Consider the following 18,072-nt stretch of genomic DNA (forward strand, 5'->3'; position numbering starts at 1 on the left):
TCAAGTCAAACATGGATTTAATGCTGGCAATTGTCTTTATTGTACTGAACAATGATTTATCATATCAGCATAAACCGTGAAATGGCTGTCTACAGGCAAAAGGACAGTTTTTTCAGTTTTTTCCCCTGAGACAAGCTTTTAGTTTAGACTAATTAAACTACCTCTTTGTGAACAAACAGAACAGGTTGGGTTCCAACTGTCAGTTAATCAGACCTCAGAATGATTTCACTGGAATTGTAATGGACTTGTTTATCTTTCCCATAAGAAAAACAAAGGTATGGTCTGTGTCTCTAGGTTGTTTCCATAAAGACTGTAGATTGGTTTTCTAGTCATACACTCTCAACAATCTTTTAGATTAATGAATAATAGACCTTTCCAGAAATCTTGGAGAGATGATTCCAAGTACCTTGCCAAAGCCAGGGATCGTAGTGAAACAACTAGATATTTCATGTAATCTGAAACTCTCTCAATGGGGATAGGAAAGTCTGTAAGATGTAAAACCGATCTTTGTCTGACTATTGTGCTGCTGCGCTCTTCTCAAGTGCATAGACATGAACAATTTAGGATTTTCTAAATATCATACAATAAAATATGAATTGTGAAAAACAAATGCCCAAATAAACCTAGCTAATATTTATATTCACTGTCTTATGTCACTGTCAATGAATTAGTAGCAAATGACTAGCCCTCTTTTTATCTGTTATCTGCAAATAAAAAGACCCATGGTGTTTAATCCATCAGAATATTCAAATGACTGAAAAGTTTAATCCTAAATACAGATTTCAATTTAGTTCTGATCCATGGAAACACCATCACTATGCTACTTATGGTTTGGTGCAAGATATACAAATTATAGCTTGAGAGGACTTGTGAGGTCCATGCCTTGATGGGTTAGGGTGGTTTTGATGAAACAAATAAAAAATATTCTACTGTAAACAAATTTTCAACACATTGATCTTTATAAATAGGAGGTCTACCCTTTTTTCTTTTGTCTAATATCATGCCACACCAGTACAAAAGATGTGAATGTACAGTCTTAGAGTTTACTTTAGTCTGCCTTTGAACAATAAGAGATATAGGTTGTCTTGCTAAGTGTACATATGACATTATTTAAGCATCAATGTCTTTTTCTTATCTGAAGTCATTGCCTGAGAGTCAATGAACGTGACATCAGTATTTCAACTGCACTTGTCTGAAAGTTGTGTTATGGCAACTGGACTTTCTTTCTTTAATGTAGAGACGTTTAATTCTGCATCCACAGAACATTGTCAATCTGAGGGAAGTTGGCTTGTGCCCACAAATTTATCCACCAGGTTGGTTTCACCTCACCCCTGCCTTGAATAGGCTCGTTAAGTGAAACAAAGACAGGGGGAGGGGGTGGGTGGATGTGACAGACCCACCCTGTCAGCTCCTCCTGCACCCATTAAGTGGGTCGTTAAATGTGGCCAACCTGGTGTACGTGTGAATTGGGCCTGATTTTCCTGGGGATGGATGAAAGGGCAGCAAAATAGGTTAGAGATAGGTTGTGTCTGAGGCCTCCACCTCTGTTGAGTGAGGGTTTGTTGATTTGCACACGCCAAGCTTCCCTCACTCCTCTCTCAAAGCACCTATCTTCTCTGTCCAATATTTGAACATTTTCATCCAAAAATGAGTGTCCTTTGTCCTTAAGGTGAAGGTACACAACTGATTCTGGGCCTGAGGTGTTGCTCCTTCGGTGCTGGGCCATCCTCCTGTGTAGCAGCTGTTTGTTTTTCCTGATGTACAGCTCGGAGCACTCTTCACCGCACTGGACAGCATACACTACATTGCATACACAAATTCACCTGGATGACTGAGAATCTTCACGTTCAACTGCACTTACATTTCCATACCCATCTACTCACCTCTCCATTTCCCATCTCCTCATTTATCTCGCTTTCATCACCTCCTTGTCTCCTTCAAGCGCTGATCCTGTAATTTCTGAGTGAATGGCATGTGTGTTTTCTGCAGATGCACAAGGACCTTGTTGAGATGACCCCTGCTTGTCTGGGTGGGGGTGGTTTAGGGGAGGTGCCTCCAGCTTTTGTGCTGCTCCACTTCCTGTGTGATGGGAGTACAGATTAGCTGCAATAAAAGAACCCATTTTGCAAAGGAGCTACCAATTCTGTGCTTGGTTCAAGGAGTATTAGCCAATACTGTGGCTAATTAAATTTTTTTTAAAACAATAATCTGCAACCAAACTGACCCAAACAAGCAGTCTTATTGTTTTTGATTAATATTAATAAATCCATTAAAAAATCCAGATGACATTGAACGTAACAGTAGTGAATATTGGTACCTGTGTATCTGTATGTTTGTATGAAATAATATATTTTTTCGGCACAGGTTGACTGAACAGTGACTGATGTCCCTCAATAAGTACACTTGCTTTCAAACTAAGGAGCACTTGCTTTTCAATCCACAGGAGAACATTTTTCTCTAAAACAGGAAAATTTCTATCCAATCTGGCCTTGCGTCCACAAGGAGACAGCATTTCAAGGGACCCAAAATGGTTATTTTCTGAAATTATCAGTGTCCTGGATCAGAAGGTCGAGGAAAGGAAGGTGCGCTTGGGCTGGTAGCAGGGTGGCACCTGGGAACTGGAGATGCAGGAGCAATCCAAAACCAGCTTACCACAAAGTGAAACAAGAGCATAGCAAGTCATGTGTCTTGCAATGCTCTCGTGAACTATGATGTTCTCTTGAAGGCAGAACTCGTGCAGTGCAGAGAGACTATCCACACAAAAACATACGGGACCCCATTCAGGGCCATACCCAAAAGGATTAAAACGGCTAAAGCATCTGATCACTGGTTCATGCCATGTCCAAAGTGGGGACCAATACAAAAACAGAAAAAAAGTGCTGACACATTCAGAAACTTTCATCTCTCGTTTTTTCATCCTCTTCAAAGACTATGATCTCCATGACCCAGCAAGACAGTTACCATGTAAGACTTGCAGCAGACCTGAGCAGAAAGCGGACACATCAAACTCCGCCAGCAGGGCCGCAATACAATATTCGTTGCATCAACGATAATGGGGCAGTGGTGGCCTAGCGGTTAAGCTAGTGGGTATTGGCTGTAAAGGATGCTGGGTTATTAATTACAGAAGATTAAAGAAATAATTGTTTTTTAATAAAAATATGTCATTCAGATCCTTCCTGTAATTAGCACAACTAATATTGTGATTCAAAGACACCCTATTAAATTGTATGTTGAAAGAAATGTCCTATATTGGCACAGTCAAGGGAGGACACTGTCACGACTACAGACTTACGGGGGAAGGAAGCGCAGAGGTCTGACATGTTGGGAACGGGTTTTATTAATAAACAAACAATAAAACACAAAGAAACAATGGCGCGGTAGCCGAAAAGAGTTTAACTTAAATGAAGACCATAAACTTGCCCGCAGGCGTGTTGCGATTGCCAGAACGCAAAAATACCAAACAGAAGCTGAAGTTTGTGCTCAGCGTCCATGAAAATGTAGTCCCTTTCAAAGGGGTGGAAATCTAGGGGTTATATGCACCGTCAGGATTGGCCACCGGTGATTAGCACAGCTGCAGTCAATCCTGATAGACACAGTCAGGCTTCAGTGGCATTTGTGTAAAATCTGGATTGATGAATATGTTATTTAAAAACAAAATGACAAAAATGCATAATTAATTTGGTTCCAGCTGATAAGTTTAAGAAGACAGTGCATTCACAATTTCAAGTGGTTTCTTAAAATTTCAATTGCATTGAGACATCAACACTGACAGGAAGTATGAAAAATCTCCTGTGGGATTTTACAAAACTCAGTCTGACATTTTCCTCATCAGCTGTTGCTCTAGAGAGCCACTAATAAAATCCAGACATAATCTCTTTTGTAACTGGTCCAATTAAAGCACAATGCCTGCTGCAGCTTCAACAATGCACAAAGACATGATTAGTTTGGTAACATGGATGTTTGACATACAACTAATTTTATATAAACAGTATTTAACTCATCTTAAATTTATATTCCTTTTGAAACAAATGTATGTTTATTAAAAAAGTAATGTTTACACAAATGAGTAACCACATTTTTTTTCACCCACATAGTCCTACATCATCAAATTAATATGACCTTATGCCATAGTGGTTTGATAATGTGATCAGTAATGGAAAAAGGACACAGTTGCGATAACACAGACTACATGGACATAGCTTTTTCAGATGCTGGTCTGGTACAGCCACCCTGCAGTGACATTATCTAAAGATTCAATCTACAATATGCTGATTCTATCATAATAAAGAAAATTGGCTGAAACCCTGGGGAGCAGCGTAATAGAAAATAATTCTGCCCTTGAAACTTCCTGGGGCCTTCTTTTGATTAGATGATGCTATCTTTGTTTAGACTTCAGCATCTGGGCTGGGGGCACACTCATATATTTAATTAAAACACCACCAGCCTGGCCCATAACTGGTACTTATCTAGCCTCCCAACACTTCCCCACCCTGACTCGTTTATCTGGTTTGATTGGCACTTGAGACTGAGTGAATTCTGATGAGGAATAGAAAAAATCTGACAATACAATACAGCACAATTGTAATGATGACAATGAACATGCCTGTCACATCTCACAAATGCAAAAATGCTTTGGGCTGGGATGGAACTGTTTACTCAACATTTGCCATTTTTTGTTGGCTGTACAAACCATGACAACCCAATTACACATACCCAGAAGCATCTTGTCTTTCTGAGTCATTGTCGTTAACACAAAGGCGTTTCGTCACATGACATGACTTTATATCAGTCAATAAATTCAAACTTGTTATTAACAGTAATCAGGCACAGAGTCACCGTTTAATGCAAAAAAATAAAAAATGTAATAGTTTTTGTTTCACTTTAAACCTGTGACTTTTAAGTGCACAAGAATGTCACTTTTAGGGCAGTCTCATTTGGTTTGTCATCTCAGTCAAAATACATAATGCTTGTGCTCTGTAAGTTAAGCTACTCAGGAGGAGGAAGAAAAACCTCAGATACTAATGTAAAATTTAATTGAGGGAGAATTTGGGTATCTTCCAGGGTTTGTGGAGCGCAACTTCTGTGTGAAGCGTAACTGGTTTTACTTCCATGGGATGTGACTGCCCCGCTACAATCTGGACTACATAGGTCAGGGCCTGTATGTAGAAATTAATCACCACAAAGTCCACCACTTAGTCCGAAGTTAGCTTTGAGGAAAGAAAGAAAACAATCAGACCATATTGGGTGGGGATGTTTTGGGTGGGTTGTCCAGCCCAGGTACTTCTGGGTGGCCTGGGATCAGCCCCAGGTGGCGGTGGATGGTGTATTTCAAGTCACACTCATCCTAACCTTCCTAGACCTAATAAAAACAGAATGTATTTTTCACTGCTATACTTGTATTCACCAGATATCATGCAAACTGCAATAGGAGGAAAAAACAGAGATACCACAGAGGTGGTCAGGTGTCATCTGGGTTATGAGGAGGAGTTTATTGACTTCAGTCTAGGTTCATATGTGCCTTTCGCAAGTTCAGGGCTCAAACTCATCGTCACACTCTGTAGGTGATAAGAGATAGAGAGATATAGATTGCTGAGAGAAAGCACATTTGATCCAGACATTGGTGTCACACACAGTTCACCCACCATGTGTTCTTCTGCGGGACTTTTGTTAGCCACCAGGTCTGGCATATCAGAGGTGAAGTTCCAAGGCCATGTAGTTAGTATTGGTCAACCACAATACTGATGCTGAACTTCAAAGAACGATCGTTTTCCTTAGTGCTGAAATGTCTCTATTGTTCACTATTGCAAATCCACTACAGTAAATATGAAATGTATAACAGTGTTGGGTAATTGGTCTCTTTGTTAAGTCTCTTGAATTGGAGACAAAATAGAAGTAGAAGAAGAGGAGTAGACAGTTCCTGATAAAATGAGGGCCACCATTGTAGACCCCGGTATCAATCATGATCGTTGAGACTAATGGAATGGCATTGTGTTGTTCTGAGTCATACAAACATGGAGACCCTGGTAGATACTATAATGTAAAAATGTTTCTTTTTTAAAGCACCAAAGTACATGCATTTCAAAATGTACAGAATTAGTGTTTCTGTATTGATTATGTAGTTATTGATGTGTGGAGCGTATTCTCTCCATTTTAAAATGCTGTCCAAAATGTATCATTGCTGACAACAAAAAATAGCATCAGCACAATTAGAAACACTATAAAAACTGTATGTGTCAATGTTGTGGCAAACTACAAGAAATATCTGACCAATGTGATTGCTGACAAAGGTTTTGCCACTAAGTACTAAAGTAGGTTTTGCCCAAGGATCAAATACTCATTCAGTTCATGAAAATGTGAATACATTTGTGAATTCCCCCTCCCAGCCAGTGGTGCCATTCTTCCAGGTATGCATCATTATGCAAGTGCCACACAGCTGCAGGTCCGTTTACGAGATGCAACGGGTACTAATGTTTCCAGCAAACTATTCTCAACCGACTCCACTGCTTTGGCTTGAATGCCAGATGACCGTTGCAGGTGACTCCACTGACACCAAGTCACCGGCGTGAATGTTTGCAGTGGGCACAAGACCATGTAACCTGGACAATGCAGCAGTGGCCTACCGTCGAGTGTCAAGTCACCTTGCACAGAAATTAAGGTCGTCAGCATTGCAAGAGAAGGCAAGGTGAACAATGTACTGAGGTCAACACGGCCCCCAGTGTTTGCTTTGGTCTGAGCAGTCTGGGCAGGCATCACCAGTCAGCGCAAAACAGATTTGGTTATTGTACATGGCTCTGTCACTGCACATTCTTACCTCAGAGACATCATAGAATCCATCATCATCCCCCAATTCCACCAGCAACCCCCCCCTTACTTTCTCAATGTCCCCTGACTTGAACCCCATAGAGCACGTCTGGGACCAGTTGAAGCAGAAACTGAATGATCTGGCAGAACTGCATGTAGCCCTTGTGGAAGAGTGGAACGCATTGCCTCAGAACAACATCATGAGGCAAGTGAGGAGCATGAGATGTCGAAATTGCAGCAAATGATGGAAACACCCGCTACTGACATTGATAATTTTTGTTATTTGGGGTTATACCTGTTATTGTCTAGTTTTTGGGGTAATAAATATTAAACTAATGAAAATGGTGTTTCTTCTCATACATTATTAGTAATATCAAAGGGAACTTACTTGTTCCATTAAAATTCAGAGCAAATAGGAAAAGCACTCATGTAAATAACAATATCCCTAACTTATTTTAAGTAGTGTAGATAGATATATGTCATTTGGAGTACTATGTGAATAGTTAACGACATAATCTGAGCTTTTTGAGGACAGGGTTGAGCTGAACTTTGGCATTCCAGGTTCCAGGTTTATTGGAGTCATTTTTAACCCATTGCATTTTAGGGAGTCAAATGCTTATTATTCATAAGATAAGTCATATGCTTATTATTCATAAGATGGGGCCACGACTGTCCCACTGTATGTAGCTGAAATGACAATAAACTTCAACGTCAACTGATTGGACTGTTTTCAAAGCTGCTTCTGATGATCTAGATGAATGCACAGACACCTTCTTTTGGACAAGATGGTGTTTTATGTGTATTTACTTGTAGTATGAAACAAACAGTCACAAAGCGAATTCGGTGACGCACTTGCAGACATGTCTTGGGCGGCAGGAAGGTAGGGGAGCATGAATCAATGTCTTAACAAAAGGGGCAGGCAGGCTCAAGGTCAGGGATTGGCAAAAAAAGTCAGGAAAAGGAAAATTGACATCAAACCACTTTACATGCAGAAATCTCTGCATTGGAATGTTAAGACTGCCAAGGAAATTATTGGCTGTTCTCTACTCTCTCTGGACAAACTGCACAGCTCTCGCTGCCTCAAGAGAGCGCAAAATATCATAAAGGACCCTGCACATGACCTGTTCCAACTGCTTCCATCAGTCAACAGATATAGAAGCACTAAAACCAGGACAAACAAACTAAACGGCAGCTTCTACCCTGTTGGCATCAGGGCACTTAATAAAAAAATAACATTTTAATATAGTTTTTACAGTTAGTAGGAAGCAACTACTAAAACAATGTATCCTATAACATGGGTGGTAGTAGCCTAGTGGGTAACACACTCGCCTATTAACCAGAAGGCCCAGGTTCAAATCCCACTTACTACCATTGTGTCCCTGAGCAAGACACTTAACCCTAAAATTGCTCCAGGGTGACTGTCCCAGTAACTACTGATTGTTAGTCGCTCTGGATAAGGGTGTCTGATAAATACTGTAAATGTAAATGTAAATGTTCCCTTGTTTCTTCAAACATATCCCCAAAGATGGAGGACCGAGTGCTAACGCTACAAGAAGACAAATGGAAATTACTGTCAAGTTTACGTGCATCTTTAAGCAAAGTGGAATTCGCTTTTAAATATATCTGTCATCATACTTATATACTCTCATCATAGTATATAGTCTTATAATCTATCTAAAGTACCTCACACCCCACAGGTAGCGATAATCATTCAACAAAAACAAAGCAGTACATATTGTAACATATTGAATGCCAAGTTTGCTGTAAATGATCATTGTATAGTGATAAAGTGAAGTGATTGTCATTATGATACACAGCAGCACAGCACACAGTGCACACAGTGAAATGTGTCCTCTGCATCACCCTTAGTGAGCAGAGGGCAGCCATTACAGGCGCCCAGGAAGCAGTGTGTGGGGATGGTGCTTTGCTCAGTGGCACCTCAGTGGCACCTTAACTGATGTGATGCTGAGTTATACTGTGGAATCCGGTCTCCACTGTAGTTAATAGTGAGTCCAGGGGGAAACTGTGTGATGAGCTACTGTCATGTAAGTGACATGTCATGCTGGTGGCACAAGGGAGCACCTTAAACAAGTACTGGACAAGTAGTGCTTGGGTGTTAAATTAAGCATAATGGCTCATTATTGCTTCATATATCACATACTATCAAATACTAATTTTCCCCACTGTAGGTTTAGAAACTCTTTTAGAAACTCAATCTCGGTGGAACCTCCCTTACCTGGACCATTCAAGTGATCTTAAGGAAGTGGCCCGTAATCAGAAAGTTGCCGGTTCGAATCGTGGTCTGAGAAGGTGCCACTGATATTTCACTGAGCAAAGCACCGCTGCCCAGGCAACTTTCATGGCTTCCCACTGCTCACTAAGGCTGATGGGTTAAAAGCAGAGGACACATTTTGTTGTGCACTGTGTGCTGTGCTGCAGTGTATCACAATGACAATCACTTCACTTTCAATTTATAGCTACTCCAGATCCTACTTATATCTGAGATGAACAATCCATAAGTCTAAAATGATTTGTTAGAGGGGTTGGCCAGTAAGCCCCCCAGTGTATTTACTTCCTTATGTCTGAATAGGATAATAATAAGCATAATAAATAAGTACAAAAATAAACTTTCAAGACCATTGTAAGAAATACCTGAATTACTTTGCTTTATGCAATTAATGTATTTAGACTTAAAAAAACTCTTCACTGGGTTAACTCAACCAGTCATACTTTCTGTCTGGCCATTAAGTTTATACCATTTCCCTTAAGAGAAGTTAAGAGAAGTTTTTCTTCTTCACATTGGTTTTCATGCATCCCAGTTTTGATGTTATGTTTTCCAGTTTGCAGTTGTTTTTAATTCTGTACATGTGGAGCAGTTTCCCCAAACACCAAAATATACCCATAAACTAGCTTTCACCAAAAAATGTAAAAAAAATACAGTTCAGTAACCCAAACCTGGAGACACAGTACATCTAGTAGAGACAGCAAGTACTTCATCAGCCTAAAAGCTCTGTCCCCCCGCATAAACATTCACTATGTTCACTTGTACGGCTCCAGTCCACTTTTTCACTCTACAAACCAGACAGTGGCCAACTTTGACAGAATCTCATCTATCTTAAATCAATGTTATCTCAACAGCAGAGGCTAAGGAGGCAGCTTCTTTTATTTGCCAGAGCTGTCAGACTGAAGCAGTGCACAAAGCTTTGGATGGATCTGATTCACCTTTTCATTTGGGATTCTGGAGGGCTCTTGCCATTGATTTTACAGAGCACGGTATGAAATATATGTTTTTTACTTTTGACCCCATCCTGACACTTTCACTTTCAGAGTAACTATACAATGGGTTTAAGTGCAAATACACACACACACCAACATGAGATGGACTGATGGACGTCTGCCAGATGTTTTAAAGAAAACATCCCTTCCACTTACCTGCAGCCTTCTAAATGGATGCCAATCAAGTCTTGAGCAGAAGTTAGAGTGATGAGGCATTTTAAAGCACCTACACCTTTAATTCAGATCTGCTCCATCACTGTAGAATGTTAGTGATGAATGTCTTGACTCACCAAATGGTATCACAACCAAAAAGTAGTTACTGCATTTTTCCTGGGGCATTGATTCTTACCTTTTTCCAGACCAGACTGATAATATATTGCAGTCATTTTTTGGCTAAATCAGTTTTGGATTGTTATCATTACACATTACCTTCAAAATAAGGTATATTCACTGTTGGGAGCTGCAAGATGTATGCCTCAGCAACATGATTTAACTGAATCTGTAGTGCACCATTATTATTCACAAGGTGTGTGTCACCCGTCATCAGTTATCAAACTGCAGACAATTACAAAGAAAGAAATGCTCAATGTGAATTTATTAACTTGTTACCTGCATCAAGTGAAATGTAGCCACATACATCAATAGAGATCATCTACAGTGTGTGTAGCCACCAGACTGTATGCTGCCTGCACAGTACAGGCCCTTACCAAAACCTATGTCTTTAAATTCTGTTTGGCAATTTATTTGTTTTACTGTTATAACACATATTAGTTAATGTGAGCTCATTCAGTCTGAAAAAAATGAGTGAATAAATAAAATATGATTGTTCGTACAATAATAATAAATAGAAAGAACTGCAACAAGCTAAGTTGCTATTCCAAAACTGAGCCTGTTGCATTTGGCAAGCAGGATGAGGGAAAAAAGACATTTCCAGAGTTTATTTAGTCTCACTCCAAAAACTGGCCTTTAATAAGTAAAGCATGTCCTTGTTTGTACAAGTGCCTTATGCTTAAAAACAATTCTCATTAATTATGAGCTCTCAGCACCAGAATCAGATCTTCCCTTATCATTGTCTTTCCTTCTTTTCTTTTTAAATACCCAAAACCCAGTATCTCGTGTGCATTACAGGAAAAAATATAAAACCTCAAGATATTTTATCTACACAGGAAAAAATATCTGAAAGTAAAAGAAAAAAAAAACATCTGTGGTAACAACACCATAAAACAGGGACTGAAATTCTGGTTTGACTTCAATGTTTACAAGGAAAACTGTGAAAGAAAGACACCCAAAAATCGAACAGAGGCAAAACAATGTCCATACTGGTTTCATAAACTTACAAGACCAGCACAACAGAATATAAAAGCATTTTTATCACAAGATTTACAGAGACAAACATTTTGGGTGGAACAAAAAGCGTACTAATATGTGCAGTGCTAGTATCTGTACATTTACATACAAATATCTTAGAATTCTCTGTTATTAGGTTTTTTACCACCCTCTTTCAAGTGTTATTAATACAGAAAAAAATATGCTATTGAGCATATATTGATAAATATTTCCCTAATGAAATAATATTTTTTTCTGTCTTGCAAGAACTGCCACAGCAAAATGTGCTGTGTTTTTCTAGACAGGAAGAAAAATTTTAGAAAGCAAGTATGGACAGAATTATAATAAAAAGTTTTTGTTTGTTGTTTGTTTTGGAGTGTTTATTCTGCATACATGATTACAGCCTGTTGGTAAATCCAGCCGGTTGGCAGGGAAACATGTTGAAAAGGACCTCCTCAGGAACGCCTGGCTTCATCCTCACACGCTAGGTAAGAACTCATTCAAGGGTCTGAAATGTACTTCAATTCATCAAATGTGTTTTATTTATTCCAGCAAAAAACAGAATGTCTGCTCTCAAAAGTCACAAAAACAAGTGCTTGTGTTTTTTTTTTAAATCCCCAAAGTCACAATTGAATCAGCACCAGTGTTTGTTCTGAGAGCAAACAAACGCCTACAACAGCCAACAACTGATCAGGAAAGACATGACACCAAAGATGATGATGAGGAGAAGTGGATGAAGCTGGTAAATGGCAGGTCGGGCAGTAGGGCAGCGCAACCTAGAGGCTGGTGACCAGGTGGGAGGGTTCTGGTTGGGGTTCTTCAGGGGAGGGGTCCTCCTTGCTGGGAGGAACTATGAACCCATCACTGCTGCCCCGACCCAACTGGTAATAGGAGTGTAGCTGGTGTAAGTGGTTGCGAGAGCCAAGGTTGGGCATACTCTTGTAGTACACATCATCGCTGGCATCTCCCCCACAGCCTTTGTTAGACACCCTGTCGCTAGTGTCTTTCCCACCATCCACCTCAGCCAGCATGGGCATGCTGGTGTAAAGTGAGTCCCTTTGGGGTGATGATGTCTCATCCTGCCTATTCTCACTTCTCAGGAGAGGGAAGAAACTTTCACTGTTCTCCTGGGGAAGCCGTTGGCCTGAGCATGAGGTGGAAGAAGAGAAGGGATGGGGGTGATGGTGGTGCAGATGGTTGTCCACAGGGGTCACCCTGGGTGGCAGAAGGGGTGCGTTGGACTCCTCACGGATAAGCTCCAGGCCCAGACCTCCATCTTCATTGCAAAAGGAGGCTCCATCCATCTCCAGGCCCATTCCTACACCCAGGCTGAGGCCTAGTGTATCTTTGCCCCCATTGCTAACGTTGTTGACCAGCTTGTTCATGAGGTTGCGGCCATGCTCGACTGAGCGTTCATGGTTGTTCAGGTAGGAGGGTATGTAGTTGGAGGTGAGTTCTTTCAGGATCTTCTTTTCCAGGGTGGTCTCCTTGTGCCCGTAAGCACGGTCAAAGATCTGCACACAGTCACTCATGTACTCTGCATTGGCAAGGTTGTAGTTGTTGCCATGGTTACCATTCAGTGTTAGAGTATCCATGACACTTGTATCCCGGGCATTGTTCAGAAGTCCCTCTACAAAAGAGAAGGGGTGTAGAGATTATCTCTTCAATGGATTACAATGATGCACTGCTGCCATTTCTATATGACTGGTAAAAGAGCTGTCTTTTTATCCTTTATGATTACTTACCTAAGTGTAGTAACTGCATTACCAGAATATACAGCAATACAAGAATGGCAACATATGCACAGCATTATATCAACACAAAGCCATGCATTGCTTCAATCAAAAACATACAGACCCTAGTCATGTTGGCCCCTACTTAACAAAGACATTGTATGGAGTGTCCATATAAAATTTAGAGTAAAGAAATCAGTCCCAATTTAAATGCAACATTTACTGATAAATACGGGCCAAAAAATAATGTGGCAGATGTACAGAGCAGGAGACACAAGAAGACTTTCTGTTCTCTCTCATACAACATGATTAATAAAAAAATTGTACTTCCTCTCCGGATGTAAAACTTTTCCTCGACAAAAAATAGAACTGCCTGAACATATTTTATCCATCTTCAATCATGGGAATTTGTGCGCTGGTCCTGTACAAGTACGTTCTCATAGATAAGTATATTTCTAATTAACAATTTAATAAGGTTGAAAGAAGTGAATAAATTTGGACAAATTTACAGATTTTCAAGAGCTGCACTACACACTCTGGAGAGGTTCATGGCTTTCCAAATGTCTGTTGATTCTTTTGATTTAAATATCATCTTTGTTCCTCTTATCATCAGATGGACTTAATGAAAAAAAATCTATGTGTATTATCTTATAGCATAATGATAAGAAAAAAACCCACTGCATGTGCAGATACAAAGGATGCTAACTATTGAACTTGACAGGAACAATATGGAATCAGAATATTGGCTTTTTTATTGTTCATAAATATGATGTTTCTTTGGTTGTGATTTTCTGTGGTTATTCAGAGCACAGAGTGAAAAGAAAGCTGAGGTCATTTACATTTGGTAAGCAATGTTTAGATTGACTCCCATACTTGTCTCTCTGTAGGGCTCTTTTTGGGACAGCATGGAAAAAGAGAGAGAAAAGAGTGGTAAGCATACAGCAACAGGTTGCAGAAAACATGCACACAGATTGATGAGGCGTGGCAAGATGCTCCTCCCACGCATGCAGCATAACACCAGTGATGTGAAACCTGAATCTTGTTAAAGCCAGTAGATAATCAGTCTCATATACTTAACAAAACCTAATAGATTACACTAATTAAGTGTACTTATTACTTATTAAGTATCATGATTGTAACATGATTAATTCATAAATCTGTCACATTCAGTGAGTGGGAACATAAGATTTAATCACAAAAATAAATACTTATAGCTTAAATAAAAATACTTAAGTAAAATCTACAGTGAATTTCAAATGACTCAAAGAACTAAATATTTCCATAGTTTTATTGATATTCATATTATTTATATTTATGTATTATATTCTGAAGAAATATAGTTCATTTTCTCAAATTTTAAGTGAAGATGAAATAATTTGGAACCATGGACTAAACATTGAAATACATACACAGCATAAGACAGCAGATACCCCACATAAAGCAAAGTGGTGGACACTCACACCAGATGAATCCATCCAGCTCAGCTGCTAAATTTTTTTTATAGTTAAGCACAGACTAGGCATTATGTGTATGGACTGGTGTTTGCAATGACAAACACACTAGCCAGATATACCTAAGCTAAGCTGACTAGTGCAGACATTGCACAAAAATAAAAGAAGAAAAAAAAAGCAGTAAGAGAGTAATGGCACACCTTGTGTGTTGTACATGCTGACTGAAGGGTTGTTATAGATGGCTGATTCCCCAAGCAATGTATTATAGGGATTGTTAGAGCCATGAGGTCGAAGAAGAGCATTAGTTAAAAGATGGTTAGCCATGGCACCTGGTGCAGCCAGACATAGAGACAAAGAAAGAAGAACATATAGATACAGTCAGTCAGATGCAAATGCTGGAGAAAATGACAGCAGTAAACACTCAAGACAAAATCAACATGGTTAGGCATTTGTCGTCCATGCTGGGGCCAGCAGCCACCTTAGCATCTCCTGGAAAGAGTGCATCGGGTGTGATTCAGAGCAGTGGTGGTTAGAGATTTATTTATTTATTATTTTTCATTTGCAGATGGAGGAAACAGCCATGGAGGGACAGAGACAGTGTGTGTTCCGAAAGGCAGGTGATGGCGGAACAGACACTGAAAACTAGCAGATGCTGAGCTCATGCAACAGCCAGGACAACAAGACAGCAGACAGGCTGGAAAGTGACACCTTTCGGCTCAAGCACACTCAACTGCCACCGCATTTGTGATTCATTGTGGGACATTTTTCTGACCTTTTCATGCCAGTGTGTGTGCTGCTAATCTATGTCACTCAGCCAGTGACAGAGAGTAACTACTATGTTCCATTCAGTCACAACACACAAATATCACCCTGTGCTTTTTATCCCTTATTTGATGTCATTTTATCCAGCTAGAAAATATAAGGGTTTTGTAATGGACCACTTTAAAACTTAAATCTATAAACTATTATAATCACTGCTTGCTATCATAATTGCCTTTTGGACAATACTTTTTTAATTTGTGTGTATAAATATACAGAAGTGCAAAAGAAATACATGGGTATAAACTTTCTGTTTCCTGTTCACATTTTGAGTGGACATGGCTGCTGCTGATGTGTCTGTGCACTTAACCACAGGGAGAGGTGTTTGTGCAGAGCAAAACCAAGGATCCAATTTGTCCAATCCGAGTGCTGGAACACAGTCAAACAGCTAGACTGGATGTCTAATGACTGCCACAATGATTCAACAGTGTTTGGTCCATGACTCTGTGGATTGTAGAATTTTGAGGGCTATTTACTGCTAAACATAAGAGAAGTCAGACAGAGGGGGTGCAGTGGGTGCACCTATATGCCTTTGAGCATCCTTCATTAAAGGTCTGTTCAGAAAATTACCAGAAAGCAAAGATTAATAAATATAATATTACATGTTCCACTATGAATATGTGTAAGTTAGCTAAGGTGCAAAACTGTCTTCTGTCCCTCTATTATTTACATGGCACATAACGCATAATCCAGAAGCATCCCCAGCTTCAACAAACACTGTCTATACAAAATGCTAAAACTGAAGAGAGAAAAATTCCTGGAGAGCACAAACAATTAAATCAATTAAAAGTGTTTTAACCAATGCACTGGATATGATCCTTTGAATGAAGTGGAAACACTTCCACAATGCTTTCAGAGACAACATTATTACTGTGAAAATCAGCTGCTGTGTCATTTTCATCCTGCAGCTCTTTCCCAGTATTTGTTATTACAGGAATGAAGTTCAGCCTTCTGTGACGTCTCTGATCAAAATGTGGAACTTGGATTGCATTAGAGGTGTGTGTCACTGTTTACAATGCTAATTTCAGCATGGCAGATGTTTGTCGATCAATTCAGGCCCATGTCCCCTTTTTTCTGGCAAAGAGTTTCATCTTGCCGATGGCATATCACAGAGACTGATTTACTGAATTAAACTGCCTCTTTTGAAATTTCCCTTGATGCCCCGTTTGATGTTGGTATTAATATGAATGTATATATTAATTACAATATTGTTTTTTGTTTGGAATAATCAGCAAGTTATTCTGTTATGCTGTTGATTTGAGCGGACTAATTGCACACCTCCAAAAATATCAGCCTCTTTTGAAATGATAAACAGTTTTTCCCAACCAAGACTCTCATTTATGGCAGAACCCTGATAAATTGGAGGATTTCCAAAGCACTCTGGCTGTGTTGCAGTAATCACATATGCAGATATAAATTAATCATGCTATGAGCGTGAATTCAGCTCTCATGCTCTCAAGAGAGAAAAGTCGTATTTAGCTCTTGCTTCAAGTTGAAAAGGGCAGGAAGAATAAAAAATTGAATGGCTCAAATTTGCATATTGCTGCAGAAGGCCATGCCACATGCTACATTAGAACAGATAATATATATTAAAAATAAAACATGTTTCCCCAAGCCTGGAACTAAACTAAACTCCAGAGGAAATATGTTTGTAATCACGGCTCTTTCCCAGGAAAAAGACTGATTGCCTGTCGACACCATCATTTTGGTGAGAGTACACCTCCCTGCCTCTGCTAAGAGCCACATCTTAGGATGGGTTCAGTTGGAGGTGTAATTATTGAGATTCTGACACTTCCTATGGCGACGTAACATCCATCCGTCATCATAAGATCACATTAGTGTCTGGCTAGAGCCAGACTGTGGGCAGACTGTAGGTACATGAAGCTCACTAGAGGGTTATTTATGTAACAGATAATCTTATTCAGTTCAGATTTAAATGACTCAAAAATGTAAGATTGCTCTACCCCCCGTAGGCAAACTTTCTCCAAACAGAAAAGCTGACCTTTTATTAAATAGGTAAGCAAGGTAAGGTATGGTAAGATAAGGTAAGCAAAAAAGTTCATGTTAAAGATTTTATTTAACCATTTTGTGGTCTCCTAAAGAGATTTCTCCAGGCTACGTCCAAATGAAATTACATGGCTACTCGTCATATCAGACCAATGAAATTACCGAACAGGTCACATACGACCAAAGAAACTGTTTCGGCAAACTAACACTTAATTCTTCAGATCAGCCATTTTGCAGATTAGACACAAAGTAATGCATACAATGCAACTTTTAATGAATATAATGCGACTTTCAGTCTGGCTGTCAAAGAAGGAACTAGAGCTGTTGCACGTAAGCTTGAGAGCACAGGAGCACAATGGCAATAGTGATTACTGTTAAAAGCACTGTTCTGGAAAAATAGCATTTGTGGTATATATGTGGTTGTGAATAATACTGGCATTTATTTAATAAAACATTTCCTGTAAAATCTTTCCTGTAACATCTTGCTCTGTTAATATATCATGTTTCAACTGGGACACCTGCGGCTTTATAGACAAATGCAGCTTATATATGTATCCTCTATAGTCTGGAATTTATGGTATATATTCATATTTGGCTTTATAGGGTGAGTGTTACATATTAGCCCTGGACATTGTAATGCAAGGCACATTAGTAAACGA

The 18,072-nt window shown here is 39.5% G+C and overlaps 1 protein-coding gene across 17 annotated transcripts in view; it reads right to left on the reverse strand.

The window, feature by feature from the left end:
- Positions 1 to 11,922: 11,922 nt before the first annotated feature.
- LOC114784646 (adhesion G protein-coupled receptor L3) overlaps positions 11,923 to 18,072 on the reverse strand; it is a 233,205-nt gene continuing 227,055 nt past the window's right edge. For 6 of the 17 annotated variants that reach the window (XM_028970311.1, XM_028970196.1, XM_028970205.1 and 3 more), the window contains 3 exons: positions 14,788 to 14,916; positions 14,010 to 14,027; positions 11,923 to 13,033 (listed from right to left, as the gene is read on the reverse strand). In XM_028970311.1, the coding sequence (XP_028826144.1) occupies positions 12,180 to 13,033; positions 14,010 to 14,027; positions 14,788 to 14,916 (1,001 nt within the window). In that variant the 3' untranslated portion in view covers positions 11,923 to 12,179. Of the gene's footprint in view, positions 13,034 to 13,975; positions 14,028 to 14,787; positions 14,917 to 18,072 lie in introns of all 17 variants that reach the window. The other 11 variants (XM_028970307.1, XM_028970298.1, XM_028970254.1 and 8 more) reach the window with 4 other exon arrangements.

Source organism: Denticeps clupeoides, chromosome 1, assembly GCF_900700375.1.
Source record: "Denticeps clupeoides chromosome 1, fDenClu1.1, whole genome shotgun sequence".
In the NCBI taxonomy this organism is placed as follows: Eukaryota; Metazoa; Chordata; class Actinopteri; order Clupeiformes; family Denticipitidae; genus Denticeps; species Denticeps clupeoides.